Raw genomic sequence first — 23,061 nt, 5'->3', positions numbered from 1 at the left:
ATTTGATTCACATCTTAACAAATTAGGAGTATATTTTATTTAATGATTAAAACACATGTTGAAACATAAATGTACTGCATAACAGGAATAACCTGCATGTGTTCATATGCTTCTGATTTTAAGGGTTTTTAATTAAAATGTTGTTCCAGGACCAACAAAAGATTTGGATCCAGGAACGTGTCTTCCTACTTGCATTTTTAAACATAAGTTTGTATAGCTTATGCAACCTTACATCTCTGGGAAACAATCAATAATCAGATATTCTTAAATTCAAGTAAAATACATAGGATTCATATAAGTCATACAAAAAGAGAGTGGAAAAAGCTCAAAGTATTATTTGCTGCTAGAATAAGTTGGAGACTTAGTTTGAATACTGCACATACAGCACCATGACTCAAAAGGTAAGATGAATATGACAAATCCAAAATCAATTTCAGATGTAGGTGCACTCAACCTAATGGAAGCTTCAAACTGATAGCAGAGCGTGAGATGGTACGTCATCGGTCATGTTTTTGACATGTTCTGCATTTTGTGTCATGAACTGAAAGACATTAATGTTGTTCCGTGGAAACTGTAAATAATCTACATGGTTATTTTTGTCGTGCCTCAGATTTGTGTATGTGTACAGTATATAAATTTGCTTCTTGTATAAACTTATCTGTCTATAAAAGTCCTGTGTGTAAATGTTTTATCCTTCATGTGACTACATAAAGCCACTATATAACCAGAAACTAATGATGGATATTTAATTTTTACATGCTTTTAATTTTTTATCTGTCACATAATGTGTATGATTTTTGTAATCTGTAATAAAATCATGCAAATCAACCTTTTGCAGTGTCTCTCACAAGACTAATTACACAATGTTCTAATAATCAGTGGTAAACAGCAAAGCAATTTTACCTAATATGATGATGAAACAATATAAATACACTTTTCTGTACCTATTAACAATTCAGTAAACAGTACAAAAGAAATATAATTTACAAAGTATGAATATTTATAATTAAAACAGCCCAAAAATACTAACCATATCTTGAGCCTCACAGTCAGATTGAGATATTTAAATTAACACACTAAATTAAAGCTTACTTATTTAATATTATCTGACAGACCACAGCAGCATTAATCTGACTGACACCTCTCCAGATTCTCATCACTGGAGTCAATTATATTCACAAAATTGAGGTCGTGAATTATGAGGCAGGTATCAAGGTGCATTTGATCTTAACGTCAGAATGCCTTAAGTCCATGATGCCCTTACAAATTTGGATAGACCTGAGTAAAAAAGAATGTAAAAGAGGTAATAAAGACTTGAAATGGATAGGAATAACAATACTGGACCAAAAAAAAAAAATCAAAAAAAAAAAATCAAACGATTAAAAATTATATGAATCGTTATGCCAACTTACTTACCCTCATGTCTTTCCATACCTGTATGACTTTATTCCTTCTGTGGAGCACAAAAGGAGATATGTTCATGAATGTAATGGCCACTCTTTTCCATATTAAGAAAGTGAATAGGGATATGGGCTCCAAAGCTTCAAAATGACCAAAATTTCAGAGTATACAGAACACTATATTACTTGTTCCATAAAAAGGCCCAAATTTAGGTTAATTATAATTTCCTCATCATATTCGCAATGCTGCACTGTGATTGGACATGTGATCGTCAATGATTGGTCAACTTGAAATGACATCAGAACTAACATTCTATCTGAACGCTTGATATTTGAATATATATAGATAAGGACAGTGAAGGGCAAGAACTTGCATATAGACTGGAAAAACATTTACATTTTTATGTTCCACAGAAGAAATAAAGTCAGGTTTGAAACGACATGGTGATGATGTTTAATTTTTGTGTTACTGCTCCTTTAAAATGAAGGTTTAGGGTAAGAAAGATAAAGCTAAAGGGAAAAAAACTGATCCTGATATGATAGCTAAATGAACAGATCCAATCGAATGTTTTCTCACTAAATGTCAAGATGGATATGTTTTATCATTATATAGCACAGAACTGGAACAGGAGGAAACAATGTCGGAATCCTTGGAAAGGACAATGTATCAAAATAAAGATACTAAACTAAAAACAGACTTTCTGTCTGAGCTTCACAACGGTGCAAAGAAGTTAAAAAGGTTTTCCTCTCTGTACAGCAATAATACTAATAAAACAAAACACACAAAAATATAAAACCAGGAATATACAGAGGCTTGTATCAAAATAGTTTTCCTTCTTTCAATATAAGTTAAGGATAAAAAGTGTGTGTCATCAGTCTTCTAAAAATGACAGTCTCTCAGCCTATTATGACAGCACAGTCCATTTGAGGATAGAGCTGAGAGGCTGAGGGGGTGGAGACTAGTGCACTTGTACTGTATCCGCTGTGCTGTGACGGACAGCTGTTGCAGAGTCATCGGGCTCCTGAGACTGGAACATGGCGCTGAACTGGGCTTGAGTTTCACGCAACTCCTTGAGCATCACGGAGCAGCTCAGTCCACGTGCACAGTTCACACGCACCAAACCCGACTGCCCGCCCGTCAGGATCCAGTTGTATGCATCCATGTTTGGGTTAAAACGGATCTGAGAGAGTATAAAAGCAGATTTTCTAAAGTAGATAGTTTGCATGTCATTGATTTGAATCATTCCCATCACTTAAATTGTGAGAAGCTTGCATTTGGCACTTGATTAATGTTAATATGGGCCCCTGTGTGTATATACTGTATATATTTATGGTCTGAACCTCTACTCAGTATTAATTAGTAATTACAAAGGTCTGTTTAACCTTTTGTTCCTGCATGTCCTCTGGGGGTCACTGGACTATACTGCCAGCAATAAAGCATTTCAGCACAGCTCTAATTACTCTGTGCATGTGGCTCTGGTCAACAATAAACAAGTCTACTGCTGGAAGATACCCAGTTCTGTCTGTAACTTCCTCTATGGCCACAATTCTCCTTTCTGAAATGATGTTTTTGAATTAAAGTTTGATCTTCAAACTTTTAAATATATCTTAATGGCATTTTACAACAAAATAGATAAAGAAAGAATCATTTAAAAACAAAAGAATAACAATTAAAAACTATCTATCTATCTATCTATCTATCTATCTATCTATCTATCTATCTATCTACTATCTATCGAAAATCTGTGTACTGTGTATATTTAATGTGTATATATAAATATACACATGTACATGTATATATTTTAGACATTTTTCATTTTATTTTTTACACATGTACATGTATATATTTTAGACATTTTTCATTTTATTTTTCATATTTTACCAATTATATCAGCATAACATTATGAGGACAATTGAAATCTAATCAAAACTGAATTCCTAGAATTTTGTAGCACATGAACTACAAATTTACTTTATACAGAGCAAGAACTAATCATTATATCAATCAAATGTGAGTGGGCATTTCTTACAATCCTTCTAACTACTCCTTATCGTGTAGTCTTATTCAGAAAAAATCACCTTCTCAATCTACACAGGCTGCTCTCCTGCTCTCCTCACATCATCCACTCTAGATCCAGAGTGACATTTTCCTAATTTTACAGGCCATTAGCTTCCGTCCATCTTCTTGCTAAACTCTCAGCAAACCACCCACTCTTTCACTGGCCTGTGCAAATACAGCAGTGAACGGACTCTGCTACACACAACTATAGCTTATCTAAAACCAGTAACAATACAGCTAATACAAGTCGAGTCAACACAGGGTGATTGATGATGGATCACCTATATAGGAAACATATTCAGAACCAAAATCTTATATTACATGGTGAAAGTATATAATTTTTTTTAACACTGCTCTCTTGAATACTTGATTTTGATTGGTCTACGGCAGATCCTCTTTGTCTAGTAGGTGGTCAGCAACTATAAAAATTCTCATTGGATTTCAGATGTTATCCTGACATAAAACAGCAATCAGATGCAGCTGGCATGCAGATTTTCAGGTTATTTCACAGCTCTACTCTGATAGAGTGCTGCAGGTGTCAGTGAGGGCCTCAGCTGGGCTTGTAAACTGCTGTATAGATAAATGCAATCTTACCTTGTAGAGCGCACTCAGTGGCATCTGGTCCACTTTAGCGACGCCTTTGACCTCATGCTGGTGCAGGTGCTTCATCATGGCCCGATTTTCACTCTTAGCAAAGTTCCCCTGAGAGAAAAAAAACAAACAAACAAAAAACAAGGTGTGAATATGAATATAATTAGGCAAGCACTAGATAAGTAGGCATAGCTTTACCATTCCCACACTTATTATAGTGGGTATCGTCGACTACTTCACATTACAATCCATGTCACGTACAAAACGTCACAATATCATAATTAGATCGCTACTGAAACCCAGCGCCTCTAGTTTCAATCTATCATCATCTCGCAGTTTGATTTACTTTTGCACATTTCAGTGCATCATTGGCCATGTTCCCAAAGCAACAGAAAAAACATTGTCATTGAGGTTTGGAGCCAAATACGGTGAGACTTTTTCGAAAACCTTTCTTTTGATGAAAGAGTGACAAGTGTATTCTAGAAATGAAGATACTATGACAGTATGTGTCTTAAAAATAATGACAAAGTTCTTTTCCTCACACAAAGCAAGAGCAAGATGATGGATAGTAGATAACGCAATAATTATTTTCATTTTATTCCTGATTAACAATAAATGGCTGGTTATAATATTTTAACATTATAATGTAATATTCTGTGTAAATAATACAAAACAAAAACGCTCAAAAATAAACTAAAATCACAATATATAAAAATGTACAGTATGGAAAATTGTAAGATTTGTGGTAATGTAAATGTAAAATAGGTGTAAATGAACATTTGTGCAATATTAAATTATTATTAAAAAATAAAATTATATATAGAAAATAACATACCACAAGTACTGTATTTAGTACTGTCCTGAATAAGATATTACACATTAAAAGATGCCTATATGTAGTCCACAAGACAAAATAATAGCTGAATTTATAAAAATGACCCCTTTCCGAATTTCACATAGACCTATGATTGATTCTTAATACTGTGTGTCATTACTTGGATGTTTTGTGATGGCTGATGCCCCAGAAGGAAACACAATGCATTATGGGGGTAAAAACTTTTAAAAAGGATGAAGACGTGTACATTTTTCTTATTTTAAATATCATATTTTTTTTTCCATTTAGTACTGCCCTTCAGAAGCTACAGAACAGAAGATCCCTACATGTTTTCAGAAGACAAAATGTCTTCGGCTCTTAATACATTAGTGATTGTTTGTATGTTTATCAGTGACTGTTACCATACCCTTGGCATTGATAGTGTTCTGCTCTACTATGAATGAATTAAAAAAAGAACCAACTACTGCAGTTAATCCAATAGTGGTCACAGTCCAGTGGTATCCTTCAGACCATTGTTCTTTTGGAGTGTGTGTGTGTGTGTGTGCAGGGATGAGTGAGGACAGTTCAATTAGCCCAATTCAAACAGCTCTGGACTGAGTTTCCCAAAAGCATCAAAAGCCTAAGAAGATCGTAGAACCAACGGCACCAACAGTTTCTATGATCAACTTCGTTCACAATGTTTTTGAGAAACACAGCAGTGGCCTGTTCCAGACCGTGGCCTCAAAGTGGACATGTGCAGGGTGCCGTGGATGGACGGACGGGTGGGGGTGGAGCGCTGGAGCGTAAGACGTCAGAACAGATGGAGCATCTCTGTAATGGGGGGTAGTCCTCCAGGGGTATATGACTTTAAATTAATGAAGGGTGCAGAACTTAATCAACATATAACACATATGATGTACGATGAGTCTCATAGGGATATGAGAGAGAGGGGTGCCACTACGCTAACATGCAGACAAATAACTAAGCCAATAAATCCTATCCAGCCACGGCACCTGCACGGCGGACTGCGTGTAATGATCTGTGGAATAGGCTGCAGGACACAGTCGCTATCACACACAGCTTATACACACACTACCGCTATTATATTCACACATTAATGAGGCCACTGATGGATTTTTACATGGTCTTGCAAACACATACATACAAGTCAATGTGGTACACAGAAAAACATACAGAAAATCAGGGGCGCATCAACCATTATAAGCGGGGTGGAAACATCCCTCCCACTTTCAGGAATTTACACCCATTGTTGTTGAGTATTAAAGAGATAGTTCAACCAAAAATGAAAATTCTGTCATGATGTACAAACCCTCATGTCATTCCAACCCTTTGGTAATCTTCTAAACATCAGTTATATTATTTTTAATGACACCTGAAAGGTTTCTGTCCCTCCACTGAAAGACCAAGTAAATAAAACTAAAATACCCCAAAAAAGGTGTCATAAAACTAATCTATATGAATTAGATGGTTTAATCCAAGTCTTGTGAAGAGGTACAATCACTTTATATGATGAACAGATTTATTTTAGGATTTCATTTATATCTAAAAAATGATTGACACAAATACATGCACACATTGTAAAGACAGAAGTTTGTGTTTACAAATCTCATAGTTTCTTGTGTATCCCATACGAGATGTGTATGTGTTTGTGTGTTAAAAAGCTAAAATCATATAAAGCAATCATATCTTTTCAGAAGACTTGGATTACATGGCACGCTTCATACGGATTCTTTTTAGAAGCCTTAATGAACTTTTTGGATTCTTTTAAGATCTGTTTAATAAAAAATATCTTAATTTGTGGTTTGACGATTAACCAAAGGCTATGGTTTTGGAATGGCATGAGGGTGAGTAAATGATGACAGAATTAAAATTGTTGGATGAACTAACTCTTCAAGTGCAAAGTCAAATAAAACGACACCTCCAAGTAACCCTAATATGGCTAGCGGCAGCCCACTTTTCAACCAATCAGTAGCTCAAACTTTAGAGCATAGCAACAGCATGGGTTTGATTCCCAGGGAAAACAAGAACTGACAAAATGTAAACATGTGCCTTGAAGGCAGTGTAAGTTGCTTTGGATAAAAGTATGTCTGCCAAATGCATTATATAATTAATATTCATGAGCCTGCCTGATAAGGTTTGCAGTGCACCACATTACGGTTTTTTAAAAAACTATTTTGTGCAGAGCTCTGGTAAAAATGAAAGAAAGGTGATTATGTGGCAACAAAAGATCAATACTCTCAAAATCTGATTTCCTACATCACTTCCCAAGCACGGAGACCTTGTCATGAAGAAAACTGCTCAACGATGATGGAATCCAACAATGACAGCACAAAAGTCATTTAAAAGTCATCTTTTTGAGTTTCTCACCAGGTCCAAGTCATGAAAGTGGAGATAGTACTTTCTGATAGCTCCTTTGTAACTCAGTGGCTCCTTCCTAGGATTACTTGCAGAATTTTCCACTTCTTCCTCCTCCTTCTGTTCCTTATCTCCAGGCCCCTGACCGGGCTGAAACTCGACCATGTCAGTCCTGTACACTGACTATGTGGGTTGAGCAAAATAGTCAATGTTAATGCAAGGTTTCCACGTGTGGGAATTCAGATAAAGTGATAAAGAAACATACATATCTCCGTCGTCTAATAGTGTTGGGGTCGATGTCCATTTCAGGAAGAAAACTAAATAAACAATCTCCTCCATTGTCCACAACGGCAAAAGTATTTATCCAATCAGACATAGAAAGGCTCTGAAAAACGTTTTGTCATTATTAAACCATTTTGTCAGTACCATGTAGAGACGTTTTGAAATGTCTACATACCCAAACAGTGGATTTTCTAGGACACACAAAGTAAGGCTTGATTCCAAGGTAACCTGAATCAAAATAGTGAACCCCATGTTGTCCAAACCTACAGAGTGCAAAGGAAAATGATTATTTAATAAAAATATAAATATGTTGACTGACTTAAAACTTCTAAATATCATATAGACTAACGTGGCAAAGCAACACTCTTGAGCCATCAGGATGCCGCTCCAAAAGAGGGGCCAGTACACTTCAGGGGACAAGCAGCGCTTTACTGCCAAAAGAGGCACGTAGGTTTTTCTCACATCCCACATTTTTGCCATGCGGTCATCTCCGACTGTCACCAACAAGTTACTGCCAACAACAGCAGATAAAAACATTATACACTGTTATTCATGCTTTTTTCATACCTCAACACAATTGCAGATAAATGAATATTTTAGAGAACATTCAAAAATAACGCTCCCATCTTCTAGTTACTAAGCTTCTAGTTACCACTACGCCACACCATCCCAATAAAAAGAGAGGGACCAAGGATGCTGTGAGCAAGTGTCCTGTCCTGTACTATACGATGCAATCTGGGAGGAAATGATGTCAGTTCAGTGTCTGTACTTCTCCTCTTCACATCTGGACAGTAAAAGGGCAGAAGAGACAGCTGATCCCCCTGCCAACACTCTTGCTTGAATGCTTGAAATTTGCTGCATGCGTATAAACTGCAACCCTTCAGAGCAATAACACACAGAAACTGTTCTGATTTTTCTGAGGCTGAGGTATATCTGAATTCTACATTTTGAGAGTCTAAAGAACAAGATTTTTTTTTTCAAACACAAGAAATCTCCACTTGATTTCACTAGCCCCCTGTGGTCAGTGGGATGGGGTGTCATTTTCCAAATGAACTTCTCTAATGCCACTTACAAGAGTCTCTTATAAGGTCACAGTGCTTTAAATGTAAGTGCTAAGAGCAGGCTGCTGAAACTACTGATGCTGAAACAACACATGATTGGAATGGTAATGTATTTGATCTAGACTGCTTCTCTGTTACTAAATGAGAAAACTCCACGGGTGTGCTGCATCATAGCATGAAAATCATACAGATAATGTCATACATGAAGATTTAAATACACCACGAATACCAATGAAATGAATGATACTGAACACTACAATCAAACATGTCAGGCATAACAAAAGGGGTTTGCATGAAATATTTTCAGTTTATATTCAGTAACTCCTTTTTAAAGGGGTCATATGATGTGATTTTAAAATGTTCCTTTCTCTTTGGAGTGTTACAAGCTCTTGGTGAATAAAGAAGATCTGTGAAGTTGCAAAGACTAAAGTCTCAAATCCAAAGAGATATTATTTATAAAAGTTGAGACTCGTCCACGCCCCCTGAAACAGCTCGTTCTAACACACCCCCACATCTCTATGTCAGTATGTGGGAAGATTTGCATAACACCGTCCAGATGTTCACGAAACAGGCGTACCTTTTATTCTCACTGTAAGTATTGTTGTTGCCGCCGACATGTCGTATAGATGCTGTGTGTTTCACTGTGAAAGCGAAACTACTTTGTTTGGCCTTCCAAAAGAGGATGATATCCGCTTCGTCATCCCTGGAGCTGATCCGTGCTGGACGCTGAGGAAATACATCAACTTTGCACCGTGGATCGCCGAATCGGCTTTCACCGTGGACAAAGTGGCGTCCAGCCTAGGGTTGTCACATGTGGTTGCTCCAAGACCAAGGTATGCTCCTTCATAGAATCCGCCTGCCGCACCGTTTTAGCTTATGACGTTGTTTCGTTAAGAAAGCGAAACTACTTTGTTTTTGCCTTCCAAAAGAAAACGCGACTAGAAAGCATGTTTATATTGCGTTTATAATGGGTTTTATGTTTTTGTTTTGTCGCTACGGCCGGACAAGGCATCACAATATTTTAAAAGGCGTAACATTTACGTCTCACGCATGAGGCATTCGAGCAATCACAACGCGCTGGATAGCTGGCCAATCACAGCACACCTCGCTTTTCAGAGAGATAAGCCTTGTGAAAATCAATGCCTTTCAGAAGGCGGGGCATAGAGGAGAAACAATAACGTACATTATGTGGAAAATAATGTGTTTTTTTAACCTTAAACCACATAAATAAATTTCATTACACCAAATACACAAAATAATGTTCTTTTTAGCAGCATCATATGAGCCCTTTAAACAAATGCACACTTCAGTTTAAAAGTTCCAAATAACTAAAAAATATTTTATATTTTTGAAATAGGACTTGCATGCTCATCAGGGCTTTCTACACAAATAGAAATCTTTAAACCCAATCAAAAAATAAAATAAAATAAAATTATAGTCTTGTCTAATCCAACACATGACACTAGACTGATGGTTCTCACCTTGAGGCTTTGCACCAGCACAGGGTCCGAATGTTTTCGTCATGAGCATGGAAACAGTGGTAAGGGTAGAGATACACACCTCCGTCTGGAGACTTGACTTTCAGTAGTGTAGACTTACTAGCAAGATCCCATAAACCAACCAGACCTGGAAAAGAAAAAGTGCAGTGATTGCAATATGCATATAAACCAAGGTATTTACAATCAGCAATTCTGTTTAGAAGAACATAGAGGCCTATGGACAAAACATATGAAATCACCATCATAGAAGCCAGCAGCCAAGAGGTTATGTGGTTTGACATGGAGCCAATCCATAGCAAAACACAGACCACTTTGACCTTTATGATCTGCCTGGTTGGAGCCCATCTTCAAAGTCAGAACCTTCTTCACCTGTAATATATATATTTAAATTACATACATAGATTATATATTTATAGTAATTAATATTAATAAATAATTAATAATAAAGGTTTTCATGATAATCACAATTTAACATTTGCTTAATAGTCAATAGTTGTTTCCCCATTATCCAAAAAAGTCTGCATTAATCCTCTCTGCGCTTAACATTTAGTTTGAGGAGCCCCTTCTACCATGACAGCAAATTTCCAAAAGATCATCTCTCGGATGAGAACAGTTATAGTGAAAAGTCACCTCAACTGTGAAATTGAGCTACAGTGAAAATTACATATCAGATTCAAGCAAACATTACAATGATCTCTTGCAATTCAAGTCAGATGCTTTAGGTCTAATGCATTGAAAGTGTAATATGCCATTTATTGAAACCAAGACTGAGGTCTTATCTGTGAGAATACGAGGCATGCTAGCAGAGTGGATATTGACCTACCCGGCATATCAACGGTGCTTGGCTGGTTTCTCCTATTGGAAAACACATAAATGTCTTCAGTGCTGTGCACTTATAGATAGGAAAATTACTAGTCAACACATGACTGCATTTATCAAGAAAGACAATCACAGGAACAAGGATCAAATGACATGTGCTTATTTGAAATAAAGTTTAAACAAGCAGCGGTTTAGCTTACTGTCATCATTTAAAGGGGTCATACACAGTACATTCTATTTTATACCTGAGTTTTATTTTTATTTTTTGCATCACACAGAGTCATAATTTAGCTTATGGCCATTTTCCATTCTCTCTCTTGGACCATTAGAATTAAATGGGCTGTTTTTGCTACTGTTACTTTAAGACTTTTTTTATGTACATGTAAAATGATTCACATGCAAAATGGGGAACAGCACAGATACTACTGAACCGATTAGTACTAACAGATTTCCCTAAATAAAACCAATTTAACACAATACTATAAACACTGCAAAATCTGGAAGTCTGAATAAGATGTCCGTGTATATCTGTATGGCTATAGTGGTCGTGCTTTAAACAGATTCTAATTCTCAATACACACTAACAATAGAAAACAAAAGTGGAGCACTAGAGGTGGTGAATAGAGTCACGTGCACGAAAGTGTGAGAGACTGTGGACAGACATTGTGTGAGTATGAGTGTGCAAAAGTGATATATAGCCACACGGCTTTAGGTCGGAGCCATACGTGGTGATGACAGGTCGATCAGATTGATAAAGCATCGCACCTCTGATCCACTCATTCTGGCAGCGTGGCAGACAGCCCTGACCAGGGGCCCTTTCTCTGGGCTGACTAAGGTCTTTTTGATTGACAGGCCTGGAGGAAACGGGTGTCAGGTATTCGGCTGAAATTCATAGCCTCAAACACTAACAACTGTGTAGCGATGCATTTTTTTTGTCATTTCAATTATAGATCCTTGTCTGATGAAAACAAGCCTGTAAATTATCTCCACTGAGAAGGGAGGAGTCTGCGTCTCTCTCGTCACCTTTTTACAGGACACCCTTTCACTTCAGAGAAAACTTAATTATAATTATCTACCATAAAACCTCCAGACCTGAGAACATAATGGGAATCTGGTTAACTGTTTTAACACTAGCCTTTTGAAACGTGTCCTATAATTGCTACTGTGGGTCCTTTTCAATCAATAAACAAACCAATAATCAATCTACAGTAAGAAAATGTTCAAATGAATGCACGTGCTGTATATAATACAGGGATTTGCATGAAGTTAGAAGAACATATAAATTAACAAAAACCTAAAGAAAAAATAAACAGTAAGGAGTAAGACAACAAAAAAGGATTAAAAAACTAAAAGACAACTAAACAAATAAATATTTAAAACAAACAAAAAGATAAAATAAAAGCAACATAAAAGTAAAAACAAACAAACAAACAAACAAAAAGCTAAAAAAAAAAAGTTTCTTTACATTTATATGCACAATAAATATTAACCAAATATGAATGTCTAATCAAAAACCATAAAAGCAATGCAAAACTAAATTAAAAGACAACTAAACAAACAATAATATTAAAAATGAACAAAAATAAAAAATAAAAGCAAAATAAAATATTAAAAATAAAAACAAAAGCAAAAACACATTCCTTTACATTTACAAATGTTAACAAAATAAATAAGAACCTAAACAATAACGAAATAAAAAGACAATAAAAACAAAATAAAAATACATAAAAAACTAATACCAATAAACCAACAAAAACTAAAATAAATAAAAACAAACAAAAAAAACAAGTAAAAAACATTTAAAAAGCAAAATAAAAAAAATGAAAATGAAACAAACAAACACAACAAAAAATAGATGGTAATTTATATTCATATAGAGCAGGTCTGAGGTCGGTGAGAAGGACTGTAAGCTCAGTAATGAGGGTTAGTTCCCTGAGGGTGGAAAGAGTTCTTGGCCAGAGCTCATTGCCGGGTCACTGACCAAAGACTTCAGGAGAGTGAGTCCAGCAAGAACGACAAAAAGCCTGTCAACAGGAAACAGTTTCTGAGCCCATCCCAGGGCCAGTGTGGTGATGTTAAACTGGTGGAGTGTGAGAAGCAATTTCTGTGGTAATATCAGGAGAATACAATGGGAATACAAAGAGTAGTGAGAGAAAGAATAGCATATGAAAGGTCATAAAGCATTTTTTTTAGTTGGACAATATCCAGCCTATCATTCGAAAAAAGAAAAAAAAAAATCCTCAAGAACATTCAACCAGGATTTCTTTCTGTTATAATCCCCTTTTAATACTCCACTAAGAATTGACACCAACAACTTCAGTCCTTCGAGAGAAAGACATTTTTAAAGAAATCATTTGTTCAGCTCCCTCTGGCCTCAGGAAAGTGCAATTAGGAAAACATTAAAGCTTAGAGTAGGATCAATGAATTAGAAGCTCACAAACAGAGAGAATAAGACACTGGCAGCACTGAAGAAAAGAGATGGTTCATTAATGAACAAGGGCAGTTGGTTTCTTATCTCTACTGGAGCAGGGCCTGAGTCCACCACACAGAGGGCCCCAGAGGGACCAGAAGGATGGACCGTATCACTACTCAATAACTAGAGAAATCTAGTACAAAAGCCCAATGTCTGAATGATAAATAGAGAGGATGGCAATGAAATGGCCCTTGTTTGCTAGTGTATTAAGGGCAGTGGAAAGTTTATTACTCATGAGGATGAGGATGAGAACAATTGTGTCCAGGGTTTTATATTTTATATTATATATTTTATATATATATATTTATATATTATATATATATATATAAAAAAATTAAAAAGTTAAATTTCATGATATTTCCATGATATTTGATTAGTTATTGTATTACTAATCATTTTTTGTATTAATCATTACATTTTACTAATCATTTTTTGTCATATTTCTTCTTATTATTATTATTTTTAAATGACAAAACATATTTAATAAGATTATTTTTTATTAAATTACACCTTATTCAAATATTAAGCTATTACATTTTATTGCAGTTATTCTTATTATTATTTCATTTAATTTAATTATATGTTCAAATAATATTATATTTCAATTACTTGCGTTGCATTTTAAATTACTTGTTGCACTTATGCTGCTTTTTAAATAATTTTTCAGGAATAGAAAGTTGAAAGGAACAGCATTTATTTGAAATAGAAAGGTTTTCTGGCATTATGTCTTTTATGTTACTGTCAGTAAATTTAATGCTGCATAAAAGTATTATCCGTTTTTAAAAAAAAGAAAAAAAAACTTATTTTACCTTAAACTTGAATAATAAATAAAATTATTTGTATTTTTATAAAATTATATTTTGACCAAATTTTATAACACTTCAAATATTCAATTTTATTAAAAAATGTATTTACTTTTATATTAATATTTATTTATAATAATATTTATATAATATATATTATAAAATAACATTATATATATATATATATATATATATATATATATATATATATATATATATATATATATATATATATATATATATATATTCATATAATATTAATATGAATTAGTATGACTACAACATTATTAACAAACCAAGAACATTGCAACCACAATTTTTCATTACTGTATCTTAAAATAACATATTATATTGTTAAACAATGATTTTACCGCATGGTAATAGGTGCTGTTTCACAACATAAAGAAAAAATGCTTCCATGATGTTTAAACAAGACTGCTACATGAGTTACAAATTAGGTCTCAGTGATATAATGGAAAAAGTTAATGGTTCGCTTCTTACCGGGTTCAAACCTGCAGCCTTTCAATTAGCAGCTTTGATCTTTATCCAGTAGACTACATCACTCAGTATAAATATATTATCTACTCTTCAGATATGATGGATTGGCAGGCTCTATGCTCAATCAATTAAATTATGATCTGCATTCATCATGTTAACCCAAGGCTGGCATCTGGATACAGTCAGTAAACACAGTAGTAGCAGATCAGTGCTAGAGGGAGAATGCCACACACACACACACACACACACACACACACACACACACACACACACACACACACACACACACACACACACACACACACACACACACACACAAACATAATAACCTAAAAATAACACTATCTCTTACGGTCATCATTAGTGATCGTCAGAAGGCTCTTTATAGTTCAGCCAAGCCTGTAGTACCTGTAGAAAAGCTATCCGTTAGCATTCCATTTAATGTATGTAATCTGAATTCTGCTACATCTAAAGCAGCATAATATAATAAAATGCTTGCTATTTACATGCTTCCTGCCAAGAATTTCCTTTAGTCAGAATATGCTGATTTGTTTGAATGGTCAAAAAAATATGCATTTTGCTTGCAGAACGGTCAATAGCTCATAAAGCAGACTCAGCTAGGAGGAGAGATCAGTATAACTGTAGATAAGCAGCATTTCACTGCTGTGAAGATAGGGCCGCTAATCAAACGGCTGAAGGCAGTGAAACTCAGATAGGCACTAGTCCCTCCCTGCTTTTTTTTATTTTAGCTCTCTCACTGTGACTGTGATGAATGAGAAGCCCTGGGAGGATAATCTTTTGCAAACACACACACACACACACACACTACAGATAATATGTGTTTAAGAGTATGAAAGAAAAGAGGAAAACAGGGAATGATGCGGCGGATGGCAGGTCATCAGTCTGTTCCCAGCACTCCCTGAGGAGAGGCCATTATGAGCTCCCATGGGACAATCAGCCTACGCTGGCCATTTTATCACAGCATGAGGCCTTGAGATGTGCAATGAAATAAATTAAAATCCCCACATCCACATCTATGTGCCTAAATAGCTCCAAAAAATATTTGTTTGAAATCTTGATGTAAAATACTAAAGCTTGACTTATATTGTACAGGTAAGCAGATTTAAAGGGCAGAATAATATAACAACAACAACAACAACAATAATAATAATAATAATAATAATAATGACAATTGTTCTGTGTAATAATTGTTATAATGATTTGATTTTATTTTATTGATTACTTTATTCATTCATTCATTAATAATAATAATAGTTACTATTATTACTGTTATTTTATACTATTATTTTTATTTTATATCATAATAATAATAATAATAATAATAATAATAATAATAACAACATCTATCATTATATAACATTACTATTATTATATAATTACATTTTTAAGTATTATTATATAAATAACTATTGTTATACAATAATAGTAATAATAACATTAACTATTATTATCATTGAATGAATGAATAGATGAATCAGTTAAATCAAATCATTTTAACAAGATCAAATAGAATTTATTCATTCAATAGTAATAATAATAATAATTATCATAATATTTAATAGTAATAATAATAATATTAACTATTATTATCATTGAATGAATAGGTGAATCAATTAAATCAGATCATTTTAACAAGAACAATTTTCATTTATTCATTCAATAGTAATAATAATAATAATTAACATAATATTTATTTTTTATATAATAATAATAAATGTTTAATTAATTAGTAAATATAATTAATTATTAATATAATTATTAATATTTATTTATATAACAGTTAATCATCATTAACAGATAATCATTTTTTGAATTAATCATTACATTTTTTGTAATATTTCTTCTTCTTATTATTATTATTTTTGAATGACTTAATTTTAATTATTGTTCTTGTTATAATCATTTGATTGACCAGTTCATCTTTTCATTCAACAATAATAATAAAAAAATATTATTAGTACTAATATTATTATTATTATTATTATTATTATTATTATTATTATTATTTTATTAAATGTTAAATAATTATGAATAACAATTATTATATAATATTTATTAAATAAAAAAATAATAAAAAGAAACAAATAAATAATGCAGTTAATCAATCTGAACAATTTCAGGAAATGCAGTGTGTTCTGTTTTAAACTATGTTTTGCAATATTTGTGAAAAATAAGCAAAGACATCGTATAAGATATATTAGCGTTTGTTTAGTGGTAATGGGAAAAATGCATTAAAGCACTTGGCTCGAGGTTGTTCTGTCTTGTGCTGCCCTCTTCTGGAAGGACCAACACATTGCACATTAATTCACTGGGAGTTTCTAAATTAGGAGTGACTACATTTCACCAGAGCAGGCATCTCCAACCCTGCTCCTGCAGAGCAACCATTCCACAGACTTCAGGTCCAACCCTGCTCCGTCACACTGCTTGTAATTATTAAGTAACCCTGAACATCTTGATTAGCTGGTTTAGGTGTGTTTTGGTTTGGAGCTAAACTCTACAGAAGGTGGCTTTCCAGAAGCAAGATTAGACATCTCTGTTCTAAAAAACAGCCTCATGTGTCAAAGAGACAGAGAGAGTGAAAATAGTCACGAAAAAGTAAACTTTGACTGTCTTTGGAACAACCATTTCAAGTAGACCTGAATGCATAAAAAACCAAAACAAATATGTGACCATGGACCACAAAACCAGTCTTAAATCGCTGGGGTTTATTTGTAGCAATAGCCAAAAATACATTGTATGTGTCAAAATTATAGATTTTTATTTTATGCCAAAAATCATTAGGATATTAAGTAAAGATCATGCTCCATGAAGATATTTAGTAACTTTCCTACTGTAAATATCTCAAAACTTAATTTTTGATTAGTAATATGCATTGCTGAGAACTTCATTTGGATAACTTTATAGGTGATTTTCTCAATATTTAGATTTTTTTGCACCCTCAGATTCCAGATTTTCAAATAGTTTTATCTCGGCAAAATATTGTCCTATCATAACAAACCATACATCAATGGAACCCCACTGAAGAAATAAGAAGCACAGGTTATTCAGTTGACCATTTCCTCACCTTTACTCTGATGTTGTGCTGCAAGGGCTTCTGGGTGTGGAAGACTGTAGACACCAATGGTTCCATTAGAGAAAGCTGCTGCTAGAACACCTAATCTAGGCATCTGTGGAGCCTGAGAAAATCAAGAAATACATTCACACCAATGTACACTACTTAAAAAAATAAACATTTGTACAGTTGTTTAATAAAAAATCCTTCTGAGTATTCCTAGACTTTTTCCTCTGTCATTTCTAACCTTCCTGGTGGTAGAGGGCAGCTCCCACACGCCTGCAGGACACCACCTTATATTCCAGATGCATCCATCATCTATCGCCAAAGCATATGCTAGATGAGGAGCAGTTGAGGGCCTGAAGTGAGTAAAATGTATTTATTGTAAAACCCAACATTTCCTTTTAAAGCCGATCTGTAAGTGTCTTATCTGGGTCACCTGCTTTTGCACTGAAGGTCTCCGATGTCCCACAGCTGCAGTAAGACAGGACCTGTGTGCAGCTTATTGATTTTATGTTCGTCATCCATGCCCTTGTGGCAGTAGATGGCGGCATACTGTTTTTTTGCCGCCCCGTCAGGACACGGGCACCACTCCAAGGACCGAACAGGACCCCCCACAAAGAACAGAGCATCCCAGCGCTCAGAATGATGTGGCAATGATTCAAACCTGCAGATTAGCATACACCATTACACAGGAGCAGACATACACTACTGTTCAAAAGTTTGGGGTCCATACTTTTTTTTTTTTCATGCATTATTCAGATTTCCATTTAAAATAAATGCTCTTTTAAACTTTACATTCATCTGAGAATCTTAACAATAAAATGTATCAGTTTCCACAAAATTATTATGCAGTGCAATTGTTTTCAACACTGATAATAACAAGAAAAGTTTCTTGAGCAACAAATCAGCATATTAGAATGATTTCTGAAAGATCATGTGACAATGAAGACTGGAGAAAATCACATTTAATATTTTATTTCATATACTATAATATTATAATGGTTTAGTATTATATTATATTAATTATAATATTTCACTTACTGTTTTAATGTATTTTTTAATCAAATAAATGCAGCCTTGGTGAGCATAAAAAACTTATTTTAAAAACATTAAAAAAATCTTGCCAACCTCAAACTTCTGAATAGCAATACACTTTGCAATTTCCTTAAAGAAAAACTGAAAAGTTGTTAATCTACTAGCTGAGTTTTTCCTAAACTGTGGTATGAAACACATATTATTGTTATTTATTATTATTAATTTCACAATTATTTTGAAGTAAAAAGAATCAAAATAAAATATATAAATTTTATATTAATATATTAAATTATTAATATTTAATTTGTTGAAATGGTAAACTGCAGGGAACCATGAATTTTATTATTAAACATGCAAATGTGTTGTTAAATTATTTTTAATATTAAGTAAATATTTTTGGTCAATAGGGTTCTGACAAAAAAAAAGTTTGGGAATCCCTGTACTAGCTGAAATTAATTGTAATATATTTTAATAACTAAGAGACAATGACAGCGATTGTCAGTGTCATTCATCTCCTTACTATCAACCAGCTTCTCAGTGTGAACGGGATTCAGATTTGTGGAAATGTATATGTTAAACTAATGATATCTTACCTCTTCACCGTTTGCAGTTTGATCTGTCCCTTGATGCTTTCCCGTGTAAAGGTAAAAGAAGCTGATTCTTTCTCTTGAGGTAAATATTTTTCAGCCTCACTGTTAATTCAGACAAAATGACTTAAAATTAAGATTTCTTTGATTCCATTAATATTATGTGGTATTTAGCTACACTAATACCTCTCCGACAGGAAATGCCAATCTTTGGCAGAAGGAATCCACTCTGGAAATACCCAGGGGGAAAAGTTTTCATCCCGGCTAGCAAGAGCATTTGGTGAAAGAAGGACAAGCATTATTAAGATAAAAGTGACACAGATACTATGAACCGTTCAATTTGACATCATCTTTTGAAAAGTGGATGGCCCGGCTTACAATTTTTTGGTCCTGCTAAAACAGTTCCAAACAGGCTCCATGACATTGTTAGCCAATCCGTTTGGAAGAAGACATTGCTGTTGAGCAGAACACAATAAAAAAATTATACAACGCAGATTAATGTCAAAATCATCCAACAGTGCAAAAGGTTTAATGAGTATCGGATTATAGACTACTCACATAATTTCCTCTGGGTGGCCTGCAGGATGCTCTGCGCTCTATGTTCAAGCTGAAGTCTGGCTCTGAATCTTCTTCATCTTCGCTCTCCGCCTCTTCGTCTTTTCCTGGGGAAAAGTCCTCATCGTTATCCAAGTCGCTTTCATAATCTGGAGTTTTTCTTTTGGTCCCCCTTCCCCTTGCAGTTTTCTTTTTCTGGTCAGTGCCATCCGCTTCACCGGACTTGGACTTTTCTTTAAATGAGGATTCTGATGGAGCACCAAGATCCTTGGCAAGCTTGTGGAGATAATCTAAAGCACTAATAAAGAACATTTGATTATTAATAACATCATTATAAATTTTGCAGCGCATCAGAACAAATCACATCCTAATGAAATATATAACGAGTTTTTAGTTTTACTGGAAAAAAAGGACAAAACCATAATAAAATACACACAGTATTCCAACCAAAAAGAATCTGCAACTTGTTTCACTTGTGTGAAAATAGTGCACCTTTTCAAGCAGGTGAAACTAGATTGCAGTTAGTTAATAAACAAGATGTAGGTTTTTGTGTTGAAATGCCAGAACTGTTTAGTGGTTTTAAGTTTTCGATTGCCATCTGTTTTTGCTTCTGAATTTTTTTCTTTGAAACAGCCACTTTGTGAGTAGCTCAACGGTAAGATTGTTGCCTTATGTCTGGAACAACCCGAGTTCAAATCCTGATCAGAATGTGTCCTTTGACCCTTGGTTACTCTTGAGAAAGATGACTCACTCTGCTGCAGGACTGCAATGCATTGCTTTCAGCAGATATAATAAATATTGCAATTTAGAAACTGAATAATAATGTCTCCTAAACACGTTAACACTGATAGTTTTTTTTTTTTTTTTTGCATGTGACTGCTTTATAATGACCAGGTTTAATGCATGAGTACATTGTGCATCTTGCATACAGCATGCGGTATGGATTTTTGGGAAATTGCATACAGCTGGAGAACATACACTTTAGCAGCTCTCCTCTTGGGCCGACCACTAGAAGTGAGTTCAGTAGCATCAGAGACTGCTGAATTGTCATGTTGTGGCGGAGTCTGTGGAATGATCTCCTTTCTTCTCCTTTTGGCGGGAGTCTTTGCCTTCGGTCCTTGCTTCTTTTGGGCTTCCTCTGTATTAAGTGGGTTTTCCTGATCCATACCCGAGGGAACCTTAGAGCTAGGTGTTTGTCCTAAGAAAGTCACAATAATAAAAAAAAGTTTCAAAGAATGATGTGGGAATATATATATTTATGATCGGACATGCATTACAAAAAAACTAGTAAAAAGGACAAAACTATGATAGTATCGTAATGATACTAATGTAGCAGTGTATGAGAGAGTCAAGAACTTCACCTGAATCCCGAGCCGCTCCTTTACTCTCATGGTTAATCTGTGCTGATTGGTCATCTGTGTCTTTTTCACATGGCAAACCCATTTTTTCACCTTTCAGCTCACCCAACTTTAGGGCAGCAGCTGCCATTAATTCCTGTTCTTTTAAAGAACTGCTGCCAGTACAGTCTAGCTAGAAGTACAGAATAATGTTGATTTCACACACAAAATCTTATAAATATATGGATTCTCCTAGATAATATAAGTTTCCACGAAACTACAAATCCAAAATACACATATCCATAACCCAAGGTATTATCACCTCATCGTGCACAGTTTTGTAAGTATTTCTCTCTGTTAGTGATACCACAATTATTCAGTAGTAAATCCACGCATGCGCAAAATAGCGATGACAGGCGACTAGCCTACAGCACATTGAGATTACTATTTTGTTAAACAATAATTAAATCAAGTAATTAAACCCCCTGCTGCTGCTGCAAAAAAAATGCATTTGACATCAACGTTACTTTGTAGAAAGCTCCCACTCAACATAAAACGGTTTTTACAATAAATATATAACGTTAGTAGTTTCAGTCTCAGTCTCTTCTAAAATACAACTTTATAATAGTCTCAAAAGACTTGTTGCTACATTAGGAAAGCACAGGAAAGACATGGGCTTTTTCTCCTAACTGACGAGTTTTATAAGTGGCTCAGGCTGCTCGTCCCCTCTTTCCTTCAACACACAGCAGAAGATTCACGCGGGTTCGAATCCAACTCGCTCGACACGATCAAACACTCACCGCGGTCAGACGCCAGATAGATACAATCTGTCCGAGCACTATTTACATTAAACGAATTACAAGCTAATATTCAGTTGTGCTGTACAGAAATGTGCTGATTTTCCACGACAATCTCCGGCAAAAGCACTGTTGACATATCAGTTTGCTGTCGCCGCCATGTTGTAACGCTCGCCTATGACCTCGCTTGCTCACTACCGCCCCCTATCCAGCACTGCCGCCAGGGAGGCTTCGAAAACTGTGCGTGATCCCGCTTGACCACGAGGTGGTGTCAATGTGGTCAAGCAGAGGACAGCACTTTGTCACATAGACTTTCTTTAAATGTTAAAACTTACGCATAAAAAAAAAACCTTAGTCTGTGTAACGTTACATTTTTGGAAGTGTATTTTGAAGATTAACGCCCTTGTGTGATATTCTTTCATCTTTTTATTTTTATTTAAAGTTAAAAAAAATAATATAATTATAATATTCATATTTAATATAACGTCAAAAATAAATACATTATTAATATTAATTTAGTATGTGGATTCCACAGGAATTAAAAACTGTACACAGAACTGACATTGCTGAACACACATAAAAACAAATATAATAATAATTAAAAAAAAATTTAACAAAACAAGCGCACATATAAACATTTATTTTTTGAATTATTATTTTTTTGTTTCAACAAACAAATTGTAGATACTTAACATATGTAGGCTATTTTACTTTGTGCATTCGTGTGCATGTATATTTACATGTAATTTCATGTATTGTTGGCAGAAAGAAATATGTGAATTTGTGTCAAAAAAAGGACATCAACAGACGAATCCATTTCATTAATTTTAATTCAAATCAAGACAACAGCTTCTAAATGCATTTCAACAAACACAATTTCTCTCCCTGACATCCAGGAAGAATTATTCTAAAGCACTATGTACCTTCATACTAAAGGCCAATTTAGCTGTTACAGAGCATCATCATTTCTGCCCCCCCCCCCCCCCCCCAAGAAAAAAC

The 23,061-nt window shown here is 34.5% G+C and overlaps 1 protein-coding gene across 2 annotated transcripts; it reads right to left on the bottom strand.

Moving 5' to 3' along the window:
- Positions 1-1,793: 1,793 nt before the first annotated feature.
- On the bottom strand, positions 1,794-22,336 carry gtf3c2 (general transcription factor IIIC, polypeptide 2, beta). Of its 2 annotated transcripts, none has more exons than XM_019085727.2 (19): positions 22,066-22,336; positions 21,290-21,458; positions 20,907-21,126; positions 19,932-20,226; positions 19,752-19,828; positions 19,560-19,637; positions 19,380-19,478; positions 18,188-18,415; positions 17,996-18,107; positions 17,761-17,872; positions 10,906-10,937; positions 10,322-10,451; positions 10,065-10,209; positions 7,872-8,033; positions 7,698-7,785; positions 7,506-7,625; positions 7,253-7,423; positions 4,054-4,161; positions 1,794-2,581 (listed from the first exon to the last, which is right to left on the bottom strand). In XM_019085727.2, exons 2-19 carry the CDS (start codon positions 21,414-21,416, stop codon positions 2,360-2,362), a joined length of 2,526 nt encoding a protein of 841 aa, XP_018941272.1. In that variant the 5' UTR covers positions 21,417-21,458; positions 22,066-22,336; the 3' UTR covers positions 1,794-2,359. The 2 variants fall into 2 exon arrangements, with proteins under 2 accessions (XP_018941272.1, XP_042602166.1); XM_042746232.1 differs by having other exon boundaries at positions 21,290-21,454.
- Between the last annotated feature and the right edge of the window lie 725 nt (positions 22,337-23,061).

This window comes from Cyprinus carpio, chromosome B20 (assembly GCF_018340385.1).
Source record: "Cyprinus carpio isolate SPL01 chromosome B20, ASM1834038v1, whole genome shotgun sequence".
NCBI lineage: Eukaryota > Metazoa > Chordata > Actinopteri > Cypriniformes > Cyprinidae > Cyprinus > Cyprinus carpio.
Note: the sequence above shows the minus strand (reverse complement) of the source record. Positions and strands in the feature narration are given on the sequence as shown.

Bases quoted from the DNA above. Each gene is read 5' to 3' on its own strand.
- gtf3c2 (XM_019085727.2), bottom strand. From the start codon at position 21,416: ATGGCAGCTGCTGCCCTAAAGTTGGGTGAGCTGAAAGGTGAAAAAATG. The intron at 21,127-21,289 runs GTGAAGTTCTTG...TGACTTTCTTAG, and splicing joins AGGAGCGGCTCGGGATTCAG to GACAAACACCTAGCTCTAAG. The intron at 10,938-17,760 runs GTGAGGAAATGG...GTTTTCCAATAG, and splicing joins AGCACAACATCAGAGTAAAG to GAGAAACCAGCCAAGCACCG.